Source organism: Mus musculus, chromosome 1 (genome assembly GCF_000001635.26).
Source record: "Mus musculus strain C57BL/6J chromosome 1, GRCm38.p6 C57BL/6J".
Classification (NCBI taxonomy): domain Eukaryota; kingdom Metazoa; phylum Chordata; class Mammalia; order Rodentia; family Muridae; genus Mus; species Mus musculus.
In genome coordinates, this window is record NC_000067.6 from 174,636,316 (window position 1) to 174,655,929 (window position 19,614).

Sequence of the window (19,614 nt, forward strand, 5' to 3'; positions counted from 1 at the left end):
ACTAATTCCTAATTATTTATACTTCATATATTTATTCCTATTTATTTATTTATTTATTTATTTATTTATTTATTTATTTATTTATTTATTTATTTAGTCCGGGCAGTTTGTCCGTGTCATGGTCCTGGTTGTCATGAGCACACTTTGTAGACCAGGCTGGCCTTGAATGCACAGAGATCTGCCTCCTTCTGCCTCCCAAGCTCTGGGACTACAGGAGTGCGCTGCCAAGCCGCCACACCTGGCCCTCTGTTTAGTCCTGTTAAGTCTTTCCATTTTCATTTTGGGAAGCTAGTTCAGGACCCTGCATATACAAGCTATGTGCTTGATCACTGTGCACTCAACCTCAGGCCTGTTAGCCAAGGACTTTTGGCTAGGTCATAAAATATTGAGATCTTCTACTTAGAATAAAACTGTTTTCTGATACTTTAATCTTAGCCTAGATTATTCTCACTGAATTTTAAAAAATCACTTATAAAAAACTTAGGAAGGAGACATATGTAAAACTAGAAGGAATTCTTCAGGGATAAGAAGAGTTCATCAGACTTGTATGCAATCAGAGAGATGAAAAAGAGTTTTCTAATTACTAGGATACTTGAGCTGGTGAAGAGCCAAATTATATCTTGCATATATTGTGCATGATGAAGCAGTATAGTCTGGCCAAAGGATATAAAAGCGAAGATTGTGTATTGTTTTAAATTTGAGACGTTTAAATATTTTTGCATGTTCCCTCCATGCTTTATAAAGTGGAGATGGATGGGGATTTGGGGTAGTTGGTTTTAATTACAAAAACATTTAATTTCAGATGCCTGGTAATATTTATTCAAGCTCTCACTATTATGTTACTATAGTATTTTTTAAATGCAAAGTAAAATTTTGAAAATGCAACTAATTAGAATAAATATTCTATTAAAATACACAGCTAATGCTGTTTTCCTTTATTAGTTTAAAATAACTGTGAACTCTTGCTTTTTCTTTTCTTAACTTTAGTTTTTTTAACTGCCTTTTTTTTTCTGGTAGTTTAGGTGATCAAATGTTCTAGTTTGGTCTAAGAAAGGCTTACATAAACAAGAAATTTAACTTATTGTGTTAAACTTGCCTGTTTAAAGAAAAGTATAAAAATCTAAAAACACGTTCTCGTACTTTTTCATTGCTGAGTTCTTCTGTTCTGCTTGGTGTGCAGAACTCTGGGAAAGTATGAACCAGTGGCAGAAGGGGTCAGTTCCTAAGCGATAAGCCAGACTTGGCTGAGTTCAGCAAAATCCTGACCTGTCCCACACTGCCCTGAATCTTGTTCACTTTTCAATATTGCTTGTCACCTCCTGTGAAACAATGCACACTAGCTATTATTTTTGCAGATGTGTTTCAAGTATGTCACACATGCTATGCTCCAAGGGCATGTAATTAATTCAACTTGACTTCATTCAGAACAGGTCGGTGACTCAGCTTCTCTTTAATAAGCTTGGCTTAATTAGTCAATTAATTAACTTCTTGTGCTGTTGATTGAACCCAAGGCCTGGCATGTACTTCACAAGTGTTTTCCTGCTGAGCTACTTAGTCATCTCTAAACACTGGCCTTCTAAGAACAGAAGTAAACCATCTGTGCCTGACCTTCCAGGGCTACGGGTGTTCATTGTCTCTACTTGAATGAGTCTTTCTTAGGATCCTTGAGGTCACATGTGCTTTACCGGTTCTGGACCACATTTGTGACGTTCGCATTATTTCTTCTTGGTTTTATTGTCGTTTATCTCTCTCTGTACCCAAATGGCAAAAACTGGTCAAATAAGTCTTTGTTATCAAGAAGCAGCAGAGAACAGGGTAGATATATTTTATTGGGCCAGGCGTCATCCTTTCAAACACTGGAAGTTCTCGCTTCCAATGAATTTTGCATAGCCCATGATGTAGAATCCAAACATGAGGACTAGAATTATGAACGATAGGAGAATACAAGCAGGAATCACCCAGTGGATGCTAACAGAAGTCAAGAGAAATTAAACTACTCAGTGGAGGAAAAGTATCTCGATTCCATTGAGATCAAGAGACATGGGTCTTGATCCTGAACTCCAGACAACCAGGATGGATAGACAGGCTTGAAGAACATAGACAGGTTCTTTTTAGCAACTTACCAAAGCACATTTCTGAGAGCCTTGCAGTCTTCCTCCAGTGCGGAGGCTGGCTCAGAATCAAAAGCAAGTCAAGTAAAACTCAAAGACATAGCTTCTCCCCTGTTCTAAAAGGTACCTTAGAGACTGAGATAAGAAGCAGATCAGGTCGGTGGTTTTCTTTTTTTTTTTAAAGGATGGCTTCTAGAGTCTCATCAGGAAGATGTGTCAAATGTCCTGTCACCTTGTGCCATGCTGTGTACTAGTTGTTTGTGGTATCAGTTTCTCTGCTCCATCCTTCATCTGACAGTATGCATCTCTCACTACAGCATGCTTAGTGTCATTGCCTTCTGCAGGCCTTCGGAGTCTTGAAATGGTGCTATTGCCTGTGAGCTGGCCACTCTGCCCGGAGGCTTAATGCTAATCTTAGGAGAAGGTGACTGTAAATAAGATTACCCTCCTCTTTGTGGGGATGGATTCAAGAGTGTCTGATAAGCTCTTAGTCTGCAAAAATTCAACTCAAGTATTCTTCCTTTTTGAGGGTAGAGAAGCTAAGATCCAAGATATCTGTTGTTTTATCAATTAGTATGAGATAGCTCAGACAAGGCTGTTTACCAGTTATTAATTCCCTCTGGGCCAGACATTGAGAGATCAGTTTATATTTTCAAAATAAGAAAACTGAACCCAAGGGAGAATTGCAGGATAGTCACAGCCTGACTAAATAACCTTAGAGAAACATTTTAAAGTCCCTAGGATGGCAGGAATTAGCTAGTGTCTAAACTCTTCTCTGTCTTAATTTGAGGTGCTTAGTGTCCATAAGTTATTGACTGTAGCATTCTTCTTGTCAGAATAAACTCATTGTGTTTCCACAGTGTTATGAAGTGTAACTGACAGTTGTTAGATCATTAAATGCAGAACTAGCATACTTGGCCTTTGCATGACATATACATTTAAAGAAATTTGTCATGCCATATTGTTTATCTTGTTATAGGACTATTGCATATGAATTTCCTACTGTCTTCTGCAAATTGGCAAACTGGGATCTGGGAATCAAAGTTCTATGTCCTAAGTTATATAGTTGAAAATTTAGATAAAGGCATGGCTCAAAAATCTAATCTCTACCTCTAAATAGATGGATTCACTGAAATTTCTGAGACTGAGAACATTTCCCATACCTGTAGATCCCTTGCTCAGTTAGGTGTTACTGTTTCTGAGTTTTTCATGGTCTCTTCCGAACCTTGTCATGGCAGTGCCTTGGCTGCTTTGTGCATTGGACGGTGCTCATGTGTATTGTATACCACTTAGCAAATTAGGCTGTGCTCACATTCTGCTCTGGAGTTCACTTTTACCTAACCTTTGTGATGGCTGTTTTGATTTTACTCTTTGCCACCAAAAAAAGGATTTGCCTTTTGGATCTGTTTACCATCCTTCAATCTAATATCCAGTTTCAGAGAGGCTCTGGTGGTATTTCAGAAGAAAACATCATTCTCCCTTAGCTAGGAATTGGAGAACTAAACTATTATTTGAGCTTTGCTTGATAAACAAATTATAGAGTTTCTTCTTAAAGTTTTTAATTTTCTTTGTTATAAGTGCATAAAATTTCATGTTATCTGGATATTTAATATCGAGCCTTTTGATGACTCATTACAATGATCTATAGTATAGTTCATGTAATCATCCAAAATGTATTATTTTTTTAAAATATCCTGAGTGTGAAGCATACATCATTGTAGGTTGATCAAGTAATTCTTTCAATATTGTTTTAGTTAATCATATAGGTCGTATCATCTTCCCGTTACATAGTAGGAAGACTCTGAGGTGACGGATGTTACAATGCAGATGTTGACTTGAGTTTAGTGGTGGTATGCTCCACACTCATTCATTGACTATTTCCTTTTGAATTGTCAAAAATTCTGCATTCGTACCAGTTCCAGAATTTTTAGAAAACTGAATATTCTTTATGGGAAAGGGATTCTTTAGAGTCTAAAACAGGAACATTAATTTAATTTTAAAAATCAAGGGTCTAAAGAGCAATGTTGCAATGTTTCTTTAGTATGGATCGAATCCCTGGAACATGGAATGAAAAGTAAAAAAAATCATATTGACTTATGGGTAGTTTGATGTCTAACAAAACCCAGGAACCATTTTTCTGTGTTGGGAGGACGCCTGGCATGCGTTATACCAACTGAGGCAAAGTCAATATACCTCTTGCCCTAAATTTATCAGTCAGTGTGCTGAGTATTGAAGTAAATGATATGATGTGGTCTTTGTCTCTAGTGGTAGATGCATTTTATAGAGAATCCCCCAGACAGCTACACATTCTAATTAGAGAATATAAGATCCACAAGAGAAAAGAAATTCTTATGTCATCCCTTAGGAGTTGTACAAGAGGCTGAGCATGTTCAAGGAAGCAACCCAGATGAATGAGATTTCAGTTCCTGCACAATGAGTATTCCAGTATAAAAGAAAGCAGAAATAAAAGGGAGAAGGGAAGGGTGACAGGGTGAAGGCAATACAGAGTCTTCATCTGAGCTTAGAACTAGGATCCTTCAGGCTGCATCTGTGGTCATGAAGGAGGTCATCAGTGCTGGCACTGGGGAGTGTGGGAGGAGGCTGCTGTTGTTACAGACTAGAAAGATGGAGCAGCAATCATCAGAGAAGCCTGATAAGTGACTACATATGGGAAATGAGGAAAAATGAGTCAGATGTCCCCATGAGGTTGACTGGGAATGTGGGATGGATAACTGAGATGTATGGACAGTGAGACAGAGATGAGCTGGCAGAGGATGGTCGCTTCTACTTCCTGTTGACATCTGTTAAATCACTCCATTATAGGCATTGCATGATGTGTAATATCTGGTCTGGTATTGAGTAGATGTGTCAGAATGCTTTGGGTCTATTGTGACCAAGGGGAAGTCTGAGGTGTTTTTAGTTCATGTCTCAGCCTTTTTATTACTTCAGCCCCAGGCCAGAGTGGGATGAAGAAGATGGCTGATTTCCATACTTTTCTTTTTGAGCCTGAGAGGATAACCCAGAAGTTGAGGGCAGCACACTGCTCTCTTCAGGAGCTTTGTGTGGCCTTACTGTATTCCAGTTCAGATATAAAATGTCTCCTAAAGGCACCTGTGTAGGTTTAGTCCACAAGGCAGGACTATTGAGAGGTTAGGGAAACTTAATAGATAGAACTCAGTAAAAGATCTTCAAGTCACATGGGACATGCCTTCAAAGGAACAGTGGTACCCCACATCCCTCTTTCCATTGTTCTGCTTTCTTACTGTGAAATAAATGATTTTCCAGACTTAGAAGTGATAGGACCAGGCAGCCAGGGTTATACATATACAAAGCTGTGTAACGTAATAAAATATTTTCTCTTCATAAATTTACCACCTTGGGTATTCGTCATAGCACATCAAAGATATCCCATAGTGCTTGTAATCTATTATTTGAAATTTATCTGCAGGGTTATACCTTGTTGTCAAATAGGCTATGAACAATGTAATATCAGCTGGGCAGCCATGATCTTCAGCTTAAATGCCAAAACTCTAAGGCTATAAGATAAAGCTTTTCTAATATAGAGTTTTAAATATGACACCTGCAGCAATAGTCCTTTACTTTGTAAAATGAGGCTACTTAGAATTCGGTCATGTTGAACTGAATTAAAGGAAGGGAGATGGCTAAGTAGAAGGTTTTAGTAGATATTGACCAAAAATAGTTTGCGTGATAGAAGATTGTACATAGTTGTCACTAAAAAGGGTTTGAACTATAGGGAAAAGCATCAAAGAAGAGCAGGAGTCAACTGGATATCAAGGTCACAGCTACTGAAAACTAATTACAGATCAGAAACTAGCAAAAGAATCTGGTTCAGTGGTAGATAGAGTCTTGTATGTACAAGATCCTGGGTTAAGCTCCCTAGTGCATCAAAAAGGAAACAATACCCTTAAGTAGTATTTATGAAGGCATTAAAAGAAAAATGGATAAGATCGTATTTGTGCAAAGGGTAAAATTTTAGGGACAAAAACATAAAGGTGGGTGGGAAGGAGAGAGGAAAGGCTGTTGAACACAACAACAAGTTTTAGCTGACATCAGACATATCATGTCCATATTAGGCTCCTAGATCATCCACCAAGGAATGTGCCTTGTTACAGAAGAAAAATGTAGGGAGGCTTTATTGAAAATGTGGAAATACACGTTGGGTCACAGTTATGTCTGAGTGTGACTTTAGGATGGATTACATGTGTTCTACTGTTTCTGTGCTGAAATTGACATTCAAAACTGTGGTGTGATTGCTATAAACAGAGAAAGAAATTGTGTTAAATACTATAAGTAGGTTTACTTGCATTGTTTTTACAGTTAGGGAGTAATGTGAACCTTATTTAATTAATGTAGAGCAATGGATTTGAATATGGGGTGTTGGTATTCTCTGGGGCATTGTGGTGTAACCCGAAGTAAGAATTCCCTAAACTCAACAGAGATTTGGGATTCTGGCATCTCTGGTGCACTGTCTGTGTTTGTTTCTGTCTTGTAAATGATTGTGCTATCAGGACATAGGTGTAGCATGTAGTTCCATTACTGACCCAGCAGGAAAGCCTACTCAATGATCAAAAAAACTTAGTGTTTACATGTTACAAGTTTGTTTGTTAAAATTCTGATTCTTTTGCCTCTCCTGCCCAAATTCTGGGATTACAGACATGATTATTCATGGTTGGCTTTAGATGCCATCTTTATCTTTCACTATTTGAATTCAACTTGAAACAGAGATGGAGAGAGAGAGACCATTAGATATATTTATAGAGAGAGCAGACAATAAAGATGGGGGAGAGAGATGAGGAAAGAAAGATGGAGAGAGAGATACAGGCAGGCAAACAGATGTGGGATTCTGGGGAGATGCAGATGAAATGTCTAGGTCCTGGTCAAAGGCAAATGTGTTTAGTATTTGTTATGAACTTACTATGTTTTCTTAACTAGTATTGCCTAAAATAGAATATTGTATATAGCTTTAAATTCTCTAGAAGTCATACTTGAGCATTTCTGACCAAAGACATGAAATTAAGCCAAAGGTATCGCGTAGGATTCATGGCTAAAATATTGCCTTTTGAATGTGCAACCCACATAAAAATCACTGAGATCATTGAGATTTCCCCTTAAGACAGAAGCAAAGCCCGGAATCTTTTAGGTCTGTGCATATTTCCCATGCCTGGTCGGCCACATGTGGCTTGTTGTTCTGTATTAGTTACTGTGGCTTTAGAGACTTGGAGCCTTTTGTTCTCTCTCTCTCTCTCTCTCTCTCTCTCTCTCTCTCTCTCTCTCTGCTAATGCTGGTTTCAGTTTGCTGCTTACAGGGTTCCCATTAGGGCATTGTATTAAGGGTTTTCTCTTTTATTTTAGTGGTGAGAGACACTGGGCCCTGGCCCTAATAGGCATACATAGAACATTAGTATCATGCTGTTTTACTGTCTTGACCATTGTGTGGGGGTAAAGCCAGTGAATGGGAAGTAAGAATCTTTTTTTTTTTTTTTAAGCCATAGTGCTTGGCCAAAGCCACCATCTTAGTTATATTTAAAATGACTTGGTTTGGCATGCGTGAGGGTCTAGGTTTAATTTCCAGCACTAATAAGAAAATGAAAACATAACTGGTGAGCGGTGACGAGAAAGGTACTGTTCAGGGGTAGCATCCTTTTGGATGGATGTGGCTGAGGAAAATGCTTGGCACAAGCCTTCCTCTTCCTCGTGTTGTACTAGCCAAATAGCAGATTCTAAACCCTTAGTTTAAAAATCTTGTGATAATTTCATACTCGTATCTTATATATGTAATGCATACATTTGGATACAAATTACTAAAAATGAAAACAAGGTCTTTCCAAAACAAGTGTGTACAAATCTTGATTCAGTACACCAAGCATCACTCCATATGATTGTTAATAAAAGTGTCCTAATGCTTGCTCCCAGGTGCCTTAGTAGTGGCACACAGTTTGCAGAATGGCAGCAGCCTGCAGTTCATATTTTGTGAAGCTTTCTGTCTTGTGACTGTGATTATCCTGATGGGGGCCAATCACTGGCCTGTGTCCCCCATTTTGAAGACTAGGAGTCAAGGTCAAAGGGCTTAAGGGATCTGAGAGTTTGTAAAATATTGGCATTCAGATTCAGGCTTGCAGTTCAACTAAAGACCTTCCACCATCAATTTTTATATGCCTGCTAGACAGTACCTGAGCCATACTGTCAACTGCATGTGTTCAAATAGGTCATCCAATTTCCTCCCTCTAAACACTAAGACCACTCTGGTCACTTTTACAAAATGCTGGGTGAAGTGGAATAAACCAGTGGAAATGTCTAGTTTTTACTTTTGTTTTAAGCTAAATTGTGTCTAAGTTAAATAGGACTCTTATTTATTTGATTAGTGTAGATTTCCCCCTGATTCTTATTATTAGAAATTTCTATGTCTAGATATCTACTCTGCTAAGTAATAGAGATTTGCTGTAATGCAAGGAAACAAATATTTAATGACCTTCATTAATATTTGTGACTATATTCCCATTAGGTTTGCTGCTCTATCATCAGATAAGAGAAAACCTGTTATAGGCCGTGGAAACAGACCTTAGATAACCTCCTTGGGGACATAGCCATTTACATCAACCTGATTTAATGTTCTTTTTAAACCCATTTCTAGCTATGCAGAGTAGTTTGGCTGCCACAGGGTCGTGAAAGTGTTGACGGGGGCCATACTGTGAGGATCTTTGGTTATGTTCTCTCCCATGGCCATATATTTTACCTAGTCAAAGCACTCCTGTCATGGCTGATATTAAGTGCCAGGAAAAACCACCAAAAGATTTCTCCCAGTTCATGTGAGTCTGAGGTTTGTTGTTGTTGTTGTTGTTTATTACAGGAGCAGAAGGGAGGAACAGTAATTCATAGACTTAAATGCAATCATGCATCTGTGTTTTCTCCCTTAGTATAGTATTTGAATTAAATCCTTGGTGGACTGGATGGATCCATTGAAGATAAACGGTGCTAGGCTCTATTTGTGTTGTATGTCCAGCTTCTCACAGTTTTCCCTTACTATGAGCCACACACCGCTGGCAAGACACATTGCTGAGTGCCAAGTGCATCAGCACATGGCTGGTCCCACCACAAATTTTTAAAGCTGCTTCTCCTGCTCCTATAGTTTTTCTGGGTGAAAAGTTGATAGCACTGGAGTTGTTCTGTAGAATGCATTAGGGTGCTAATAGGAGAACTTTGGAATGGCATCTCCTATGCTTCAGAGCACGGGTGTCATCTGGGAGCTTGGGCAGACTGGGGAGTCAGAATTCATTTTCAGAAGATCCCAGATAATTCAGTGCAATAAAATGGTGAGGCACGCTGCTTTGTTTTACAGAATCTGTGTCCATTATCCCTACAGCCTTCCCCCTACTGGGGAAGTTTTAGGGAAAAAATTTGCTGTAAATGAATTAACTAGATCTAATGTGACTAGGAAACTAACTGTATACTTTTAAACTTCTTGTTATATGACTTAATTCTGTGGATTTTCAAATGGGTTAGTTTTGTGTTTTCTACTTTTTGGCTGAGTCCTTGGATGATCTGACTATGTTGTCTCTCTATCATAACTTTGGCCACTGGATTCTAAGAATATTCTATCTTGGGAACTTTGGGTTCTTGTTATCCAGGTTATTAGAGAAGGATAGATGGAATGATTCATAATAGAGGCTGACTTTATTACACTGATGGACAACAACATCTGTCCTTTGAGAGTTCTGTCTTCTTCTGAATGCATAACCTTCTGGATAATGCCAGATAATTATCCCTACTATCTTGGGTATTAGAATGTAAATGAAAGCTTGGAACCAAGTGTTTCTGAAATAAAATAGAAAGGGCAGGTTTCAGGAAGGAACCATGGAGTTTCCTATCTGACCTTTATAGAGACCATTGTCTATTCAAAGAGTAAAGGTTAAAGGTCAAGAAACACGAAGCAGATTCCAGCAGGTTTAGAAGGGTACTTGGGCATAGGTATGGAGAGTGGGTGAGAAGGATGAGATTCCATCAGCGCTCCTAGAATCCCTTAGGAGACATTGAAGATGTCGATGATACCCCTACTTTCAGATTTCCTGCTAAGTGGGTTTAGGTTACAGCCTAGGGAACTTCCATTTTGAAAGTTTGTGATGATGGTCATGAACCACTGTTGAGAAAGACTGACTGGGGGAATCAATTACAGCCTTTCTATTTTGACCTATGCAAAATATAATATAGAAGTGAACACTGGCATTGACCTGTAGGGCACAGCTTCAGAAGACACGGGTCAAGTGTCCTGGACTGATGTGATCCCTGCCCATGATGCTCTGTAAGCAGAGGAGAGGGCAAGATCTAGCTTTATATCTAGTTTTCCGGCTCTGGTAGATGGATGGAGAACTGTGGTGTCCTTACTCCGAGATACAACCTAAGGAAGGAGACATTGGCTGGATGTTTGGCTGGAGCTTAGTTCAGATACCAGATGGAGTCTTATGTGGATAACTTTAAAGGAGATAACTTTTAGGAAAGCAAGAAACTCTGAATGAATATCTTGTACGTGCCGTGTGAGAAAAATTGCAGATTATAATGAGTGAAGCTCAGAGGACAAGACTGAGGCTCGTTTAGGATTTTAAAATGTTGCTAAACATCTTAGGGTATAAGTTAATGCTTCTCATTTTCCTCTTTCTTGAACAGGTTGTCAAGTTGCTTAGCAACAAAAGGTCACAAGCAGTAGGAATTCTAATGTCTAGTCTGCATTTAGATATGAAAGACATACAACATGGTAAGTGTAAAAACCTTAAAATGCAGTCACTTAATACTAACCTTTGGACTAAATTTTGTGATATTTGTGAGAAAGTCCTTTCAATCTTTACTGTATTCATACAGTTAAGTAGTCCTGTAGTGTAATGTTTTATTTCATGCTTTTTTTTTTTGGCTAGGTTACTATTAATATCATTTTTCTGTCTGTTTTATACCTTGTTAAAGGTCAAATTTTCACATGATGTTTTCATTTTGTTCTTTCCTGGTAATAAAGTAGCATAGCTTCATAGCTTTTAAACAAGAAAATTTATTCTTTGGAGTTCTAGAAGCTGGGGGGTTACAATCAGGATCTCAGCTTGGTTAGACTCTGGTGAGGGCCCGCCCTGGGATCCAGAGAACCATTTTCTGCTTGTTCTCTGCTTGTAGTAGAAGAAGCTTAGTGAATTCCTATGTGCTTTGTTCACGAAAAAGTAAATCTCATTCCAGAGGACTCTACTCTCAAGATCTAATCAAGTTCAAAGGCCTTTATTCCTAATTCAAAGACATGACCACTGCTGAGGAAGGTACAATGAAGATTGTAAAACACAAATAGTGTGGTCACAAGTGCTCAGTCTGTTGCAAATGTACTTAGTCTGCTGTTACAAAAGTTTAAAGTTTGTACCATATGAAGCACAAGTCCCACTAGCTCTGTTACTTGTTAGATCATATCTGAATGCCACCATGCAAGACTTACTAGTAAATACTAATATGAACCAGATAATGTGGTTCCAAGCCATTGAAAATATCCAGAGAAGAAAGCCCCAAGAGAGAAGCGTTAGTTGAGCCTTGAGCCTCGGGTGCCTGATGCACAGGTATAATGCAGGTACAAGCCTCAAATTCTAGTCCAAATCAGTCCTACCTAGTATGTGAGCTGCAGAAGCTCTTGTAGCATTTGCTCTTTTAGAGATGTTCTTAGGATTAGAAATGCCAATTAGTGAACTAAATTGCTCTACTTAGGACTGAACTGAAAACAGGCATTTTCAAGAGACTGAATGGACATTTGTCTAAGATGTATTTAAAACGTTGGATGGAAAATAGGACAAGTTCTCTTAGGTCCTCATGGTCCAAGATTCTGCAGGATACTGGAAGAATATTGCAATTCTATTATACATGTGCCTCTCAGTTGAAAACTGGTCATTCTTTCCCCAGGCATTTGGAGCAACTATAGCATAAACCCAAGGTCCTTCTACTATAGAAAGTTGGACTCACTCCCTCCCTCCCTCCCTCCCTCCCTCCCTCCCTCCCTCCCTCCCTCCCTCCCTCCCTCCCTCCCTCCCTCCCTCCCTCCCTCTCTCTCTCTCTCTCTCTCTCTCTCTTTCTTTCTTTCTTTCTTTCTTTCTTTCTTTCTTTCTTTCTTTCTTTCTTTCTTTCTTTCCCTGTTTGTTTTAATGTATGTGTGTTTGCACATGTGTGTAGGTGCCTGCAGGTGCCAGAAGAGGGCATCAAATCCTTTAGAGATAGAATTAGAGGCATGTATGAGCCACCTGACCTGGGTTCTGGGATCTAAATATAGGTTTTACTGATAGAACAGTAAGCGTACCTAACCACTGATCGATCTCCCCAGCCTTTTCTAGTGAAGAGCAAAGGTGATTTCAAGTTATCCTTGTTGCTTAGCATCATTGATGGTGCCCAGACACATGGAAGCAGTTACTCTTTTATGTTGTTTTAATGTACATTTTAGTGGGTTTATGAAATATTTTAGGATTGGAATTTGGGTGATTTGTAACATTTTTCTAAATGGCTTTAGTGTCAGTATTGTAATACATTCTGCCTTCTACTTGACGAGTATTCCTATGCCATACCTTCCTATCATATCTACGCCGAGAGATGGTCCAAAGATGAACAGAAGAATTCTGTATAAGGATTTCAAATCTCCTTTGTGCTGCCCAGAGCCTTAGAATAGATTTAAAGCAGATTGAGTTATTCAAAGGAATGCCAATTTACCTATTAAAGGAATATGGTTTCAAGTATAACACAGGACTTATAAATCATGAAAATAGTTACTGGCTTTCTAGTTTGCCCATTTGTGAATGCGGATTCTGTTTGTTAGTCCTAAAATACCATGGGGTATAATTCACAAATAGCATGAGCGTGGCATGCCCTGTCCATTGATGAGTAACTCTTAATCAGAATTTTAGTTTTTATTAAATTGTTTTGATGGTGAGGAGGCTTCCTCGGGCTGAGACATTTGGGGTAATAGTCACAGAAAAGAACGCCAAGGCTGGCGCCAAGCACCACTTGGTGTTTCTGAAGCTGGCAGATGTAGCCCCGTGAAGTCATAGAGTGAAATCTGAAAATAATGATATGGTCTTTTCCTTCAGTCAAATATTCAGCTCGGGTTGAGCTAATAATGGGAACCTTATGAACAAAGGAGTCCGCCTGACATCTGTGTCTGTGCCACAGCCAGGGAGAGTTCATTGAAAATTTGCTCCCTTAACATGCAAGTCGAACAATAACATGGCGTGAAAGTCAGTCGTTGAAGGGTCACACAGAATTATGCAGACACTTTATCCTATTACGATCTGAAGGGAGTGCTTGAGTCCCTTCGAAACCCTGCGTAGCCATTCTCTAAAAGCTTGGCTGCTTTTCACATCCTAGCAGGAAGCAGCTGTACCTGTCTACCCTGCCTCATTGTCCTGTCAGGTAGGCATCTCTCACAGCTCCTACACTTTAATTCACGTCTAGGAAAAAACTCCACCGAGAAAACTAGAGAAATGTAACCCAGTTACATTTGATTTTGGATGTGAAGGTGCCAGAAAAAGTGTATCCAGACCTCCAGTATCATAGTATGGAAGAAAACAACCGAAGACATCTTAGTGGTCCAGTGTTTGATAGCATGGCTCATTAGTTGAGCAGATTGGACATGAACTCAAGCCTCTTCCATCAGACATGTTGCTCCCACGTATAGCATTTTTCCTACTGTCGGTGCTGGTGTCTCTATGGTGAAATATATAATACTGTTTTAAAGGTTGTCCTAAACCATTAGAGTGGGCATTTTCAGGGATGACATGCTACAGAGCCATGTTGCCCATCACAATCCTTGCTCTCAGCTGCAGGCTAAGTTAGAAGTTGTGAGATAGATTCACATCCACCCTCCTAGAACTTTTACATTCAATAGGTTAAATAGTTGGGCCTGCCTCACCTCATTTACATATCCTGGAACTGTTTTCTCTTGTTGTTTTGTTTTGTTTTGTTTTGTTTTTGTTTTTCTCCTGTCAAAAGACTAAATCTAGAATTGACTTTGTCATCACAATTCTCCTTTGAAGTGCCTTGTCAAAAAGATGAGGGTAAGATTGGTGTTCTAGATGTCATGGTCTAATCATACTCTTCTAAAAATGATTTTATTTCTTAGGTCTGAGTATTCTGTTTGTATGTGTGTCTGTGTACTATTTGAATGCCTGGGAACCCACAGAGGTCAGAAGAAGGAATAAGATCCCTTGAATCTAGAGTTATAGAGAGTGGTGAACCACCTCTGTGTGCTTGGAATTGAACCCTGATTCTCTGCAAGAGCAATTGCTTTTAGCTGCTGAGCCATCTCCCCAGGCCTTGACCACAGTTTCACTACTATCAATCACTGTGTCTTGTTTGCTCATAGATAACAGTTGGGAAGTGTCTTATGCAGCACCTAAACCTAAAAGCAGAAATGGGAGAGGGAATCCAATCCTTTCTGTACTCTAGGCTTCTGCAAGTTGTCCTCTGACCTCCACACACATGCCATGGCACACATAGAACCACCTCCCCCCCACACACACACATACATGCACACATACATAGACAAATACATATAAAAATAAAATCCTTAAATAACAAGTAATAAAATGTAAATGTCATTTTGCTAACAGATCAAACTGAAACCAACATTAGAGCTAATTTTCTTTCTGCAATACTAATAACTATTAAACAAGTGTTTCTTGATCAACCAGAGAAAAACCACTTAAGATACACTTTGTAAATGTGAGATTGCCTAACTTGTCCTTCTGACCTTTGAAATTATTCCCTACAGATATAAGCACATCATGAAGGGAGAGTCTACAACCCTTTAATCTACACCAGACATTTAGAAATCAAACCCAGCCTGTATGTCTGGACTCTAAGCCTCAGGCAGCATCTTCAAATATCCAGGTTGTAGCTTCTAGGAGATTTTGACTCTAGAAGAAGGGAGTTTATGTAGAGAATTGCTAAGAGATTTTAGCTAATCCTCAGATTTTGAAAAACTAGTCTCATCAATAAAAACCAATTGCAGACATTAGTATGCAAAGTTTCATAAGACATTTGGGTGGGTTCTGTGTTTGATATTTTAAAGAATTAACCTAGATGGGACTAGATAAGTTTGTGTGTGTGTGTGTGTGTGTATGTGAGAGAGAGAGAGAGAGAGAGAGAGAGAGAGAGAGAGAGAGAGAGAGAGAGAGAGAGAGAGAGAGAGAGAGAGAGAAAGAGAGAGAGCTGCCTCCTGGTGTGGACTTTTCTTACATGGTACTAGGCAGTCATTTCCCAAAACAGGGAGCTTGAATGCAGGACTGCTAACTGCCTTTACATCTGAAGCCTGAACTGAATCATGGATGCCTTCACATTCCTTCTACAAAGTTTGAATAGATATGGATGTTAGAACAGGGGATACCTAATATATATATTTATCAACTCTATCATAGAAATAGTTCTGGCATCCTGCAGGAATGACTGGCCCAAGGTGTTAATGACCTTGGCTCCTTCTTGTGTTTAGTGTCTGCCCTGTCTGAGACTAACTAAAGTTGTACCCCTGTGGGCAATAAATGCTAGATTATGTCCTTTCTGAATGAAATTTCTGCCTTGCTTAAACCTGACTGGTAAAAAGCAATTAAATGATGATGATATAAATTACCAAACCTTCCATTAAAAATATAATAGGCAATTATATTGTATTTATAAAGAGGGAGGGCATTTTTTTTCTTTAATATTTTTCTCCTCAGCCAATATTAACTCTGTTGTAAAAAGATTTATTTCATTATTTTCATATACATTTTTATGTTTGTCTGTGCTTGTCTGTGTGTGGCTGTATACACATGAGTGCAGGTGACTTTTGAGGACAAAACAATCTTTCATATTTCCTACAAATGAAATTACAGTGGTCCTAGCTACCCAGTGTAATTTCCTTGCAAGAAAAATATACACTCTTGGATGCTGAAACATCTTTCAGGACCAAATTGTGCCTATTTTCAGTGATTTTTTTTTCTGACTCCTAAGATTGCTTGAATAATTTATACTGTGTGTGTGTGTGTGTGTGTGTGTGTGTGTGTGTGTGTGTGTGTGTGTATTCATACCTTTGGAAGTCAGAGAACAACTTTCAGAATTTGATACAATTATGATAATCAAGCCCAGGTCATCAGGGTTATATGCTAGGCACTATTACCTGCTGAGACAATTTTCCTGGCTTCAATATTGTTTATATTCTAAGATTATTGATGGTCCCACAATTTCTTTTAGTTATTGGCCTTAGGTAAATGAAATTATGAATTACTTTCACATGTGAATTACATAAAATATTTTTAAAATAACATTTGGGATTACACACTTAAATGATATTTCTTGTCTTAGGTGGATCCAAGTTTAGGAAACTCAAATACTTAACAGGAAAAAAAATGGCGACTGGTGTGGATTGAAAGTGAGATATCCTCCACAGGTTACCATGTTGGAACAGTTGGTCCTCAGCTACAATAGCTGGTTGGTGTGGTCCTAGGCTCTTCAGGAGGATGAGCCTCAGTGAAAGAGTCCCTGGGGATGGGGTGAGGAGTTGTGAGGCTTGGCAGTTGACCCACACTTCCTATTCACTGTCTGCTTCCTGTGCAGATGCAGTGTAGCCACCCAGCCCCTTGCCTCTGCCTCAGTACCTCTCCTGCCCTTCTGCCATACCTGCTTCCGTGTATTTTCTGCAGTGATGAACTAGAGCCCTCTGGATCTATAAACCCTTCCTTCCTTACACTGTGTTTGCCCCATATATCATCACAACTGGAAAGTAATCAAGCCAGTGAGAAAACTTACTAGTGATGGAAAACAAATTCTAGGTACTTATAAAATGAGTGTGGTATAGTGAGTATAAAATGTACCAGATCTCTCCTAGGTTTCCAATTGCCCATAGGTTGTGGAAGAATGAAATGCTTTACCCTACTCTAGTCCTTAATACGCTTATTTTCAGGCATCCCCCCCCCCCATTTTAACATTTACAGCATACTTTTTACTTCCCAGTACCACTGCTTCCATGGCTTTCTACAAATCTCCTTTTAGGTATCAGGTAACAGTTGTGGGGCCAAGTGCTTTAATTTTGTTACAGAACTGATGTCCATGTCAGATTCCTTTGCAGAAGTTGATGTTCAATGCGATGGTGTTTGGAAGTAGTGACCGTTAGTAGTTCACTAAGATGAGACCCCCCTGTAGCAGAATTTCTGCCCTTGTAGAGAGTAAAGAGACCAGAGGGTTGCCTGAGCACATCATCTCCCAAGGTCTCATCCCCCACCCCTCCTATGTGACACAGCAATTAGGTTAAAGGACAAGCTATAAGTGAGCCTATGCCTGTAACACTACTGGCCTATTCTGGTGTTGGTTTTTGAGATTGGTCTCATGTAGCACAGTTAGCCTCAAAGTCAGTATATAAGCGAGGGCATCCTGTTTTTACCTTCCTCCTGAGTGCTGGGATTAGAGGTGTGCCACACCCTGCTGGTTTATGTGGTGCTGGGGATGGAACCCCAGGGCTATACCAGTGCCGGGAGAACATTTTGTCTGTTGAGCTATAACCTATAACCCCAGCCTCTTTCAGTACTTCAGTGTTGGACTTCCTTCCCATTCTATAGAATTGTGACACAATACACTTCTTTGCATTTAGCTACCCAGTCAGTAGCATTTTGTCATGGCAGTCCAAACAGATTGAGAGAGTGTTGAATTCTTTTCCTCCCATTAACTGACATTGAATAAACCCGGAAAAATCCTGTCATGTGCAGTTGACTATTATAAGCTATATCTTAGGTTTCTTCTTTAGCAACACATAGCACCTTCCATGGTAAACACTGAATCCCACCCTATTCTGTCCTTCTTAGGATATGATGTGAGGCCACAGACTTGGAATGTGTTTTAAACAGAGACACCCGGCCCCCAAGCCACCAACAGTAGCAGAAATATAGACGATTTTTTTCTTGATTATGACCAATAAGTTTTCTGGCAATCTTTTGCTGTGGATCTGAGGTGGGAGTGGCACCCAAGAACAGTTCCTTCTCACAGAATTTGGGAGTAGGAGTGGAGGGAGGGACTGGGACTTTCAGCTCCAGGGGATCCTGTCTGAGTCCTGTCATTTGCATTCCCAGCCAGCCTTACAGAAATGTTGAATTTAACGTGGGGTCATCCCCATTTGTGTTTTCTGAATGAAGATAAATATGAGAATTATTTACATCAGTGGCTCTTAGAAGTTGAGCTCAGCTGTATCTCTGGACGATGTTTTATCTCTAAGGAGAGCAGTTTGTTTTGGAAACTTGAAAGGCCGAGTGCTCCCATAATAGTGTGGTTTCTTAAACCCTGTCTGTGTGCTGTGTGAGTCAGCCACTCTTCACATGCATAGCTATTGGCTCTGGGTGGCATGCGAAGGGAGCAGTCCAATGGATTCTGGCTCTGTTGGCAAAGAAATCACAGGGTGGGACTCGAGGAGCCTCTCTAAGTAGTGACACAGACACAAGCTTCCATTTCTCCTTGTGACATTTCATTTTTCCTGGTAGTCACTGTGGTTTCAAGTTAAGAGTAAAACACACCAGAATGCTTTCTTCAAAAAGAAAAAGACAATTCTGGAAGGGGGCTTTCTGAACCCCTGGAGCTGTGAAGGATTGTTTTTATGGTGACCCATGTGTCAGTAGTCCCTGTATCTCCCTGCGCTACCACTAAATCATGTTTTTCCTGCAGAACGTTCCATAAACAAATTGTAGTCTACAAACCCCAGGCCCTTTTCATGCAGATTCTAGTTACATTCACAGAGACAAGGGCTTTTTTTTCTTCTTCTTCACTTGCCTATTTATTAACAAAGGAAAGTATATCCATAATCATTTGTTTATCTTTGTATGTAATGCTCTCAAAAAAATTGGGTTCAGTGCGGATAATGTTGTGTTTTCCCACTAGGTTTTGCAGTGTCTGGTTGCTTGATGAAACTGAGGTTTACAAGGCTTTTCTTAGACATTGCTTCATGCCCCCTCCTTCGTTTTCTAACCCTGAAGTGTTTTTGCTCACATGGGATATAGATTTTTAAGACCTGTTTATTATATTTATTGAGACATTAAAATCGCCGTAAATGCTGTTGGACGGTGCAGTGAATGGCTCTCATTGAAATGCAAAGTCAGCTAGGAATAGAAATTTGAGAAGAGGTGAGTGAGCCGCAGTGCGCCCACGGTAACCTTTTCATCAATCGCAGCCTTGTAGTGGATGGGGAAAAAGACATGTGAGATAGTATGCTTTCATTAAAACCTACTTTCCGAAATTCAATATCAGAATATGCTTTAATTTAAACTAAAGTTCATTACCCAGAGTTATTTCTCACAAAGAGAAAGACCTCATACATCATTTTAAGTTATGCATAGATTATTAAGTCAAGGGAAAATAGTTATTGTTAAGTCTGTTAAGTCTTTTCTTACAGGCTCAGCACAAAGCCCCAAAGATGACTTTTATATAAATACACACACACACATACACATACACACACACACACACACACACA

General features: G+C 39.4%; 1 protein-coding gene across 2 annotated transcripts in view; it reads left to right on the plus strand.

The window, feature by feature from the left end:
- Positions 1–19,614, plus strand: part of Fmn2 (formin 2) — a 320,978-nt gene that overhangs the window by 134,564 nt on the left and 166,800 nt on the right. For both annotated transcript variants that reach the window (XM_030255545.1, NM_019445.2), the window contains one exon: positions 10,791–10,878. In XM_030255545.1, the coding sequence (XP_030111405.1) occupies positions 10,791–10,878 (88 nt within the window). The remainder of the gene's footprint in view (positions 1–10,790; positions 10,879–19,614) is intronic.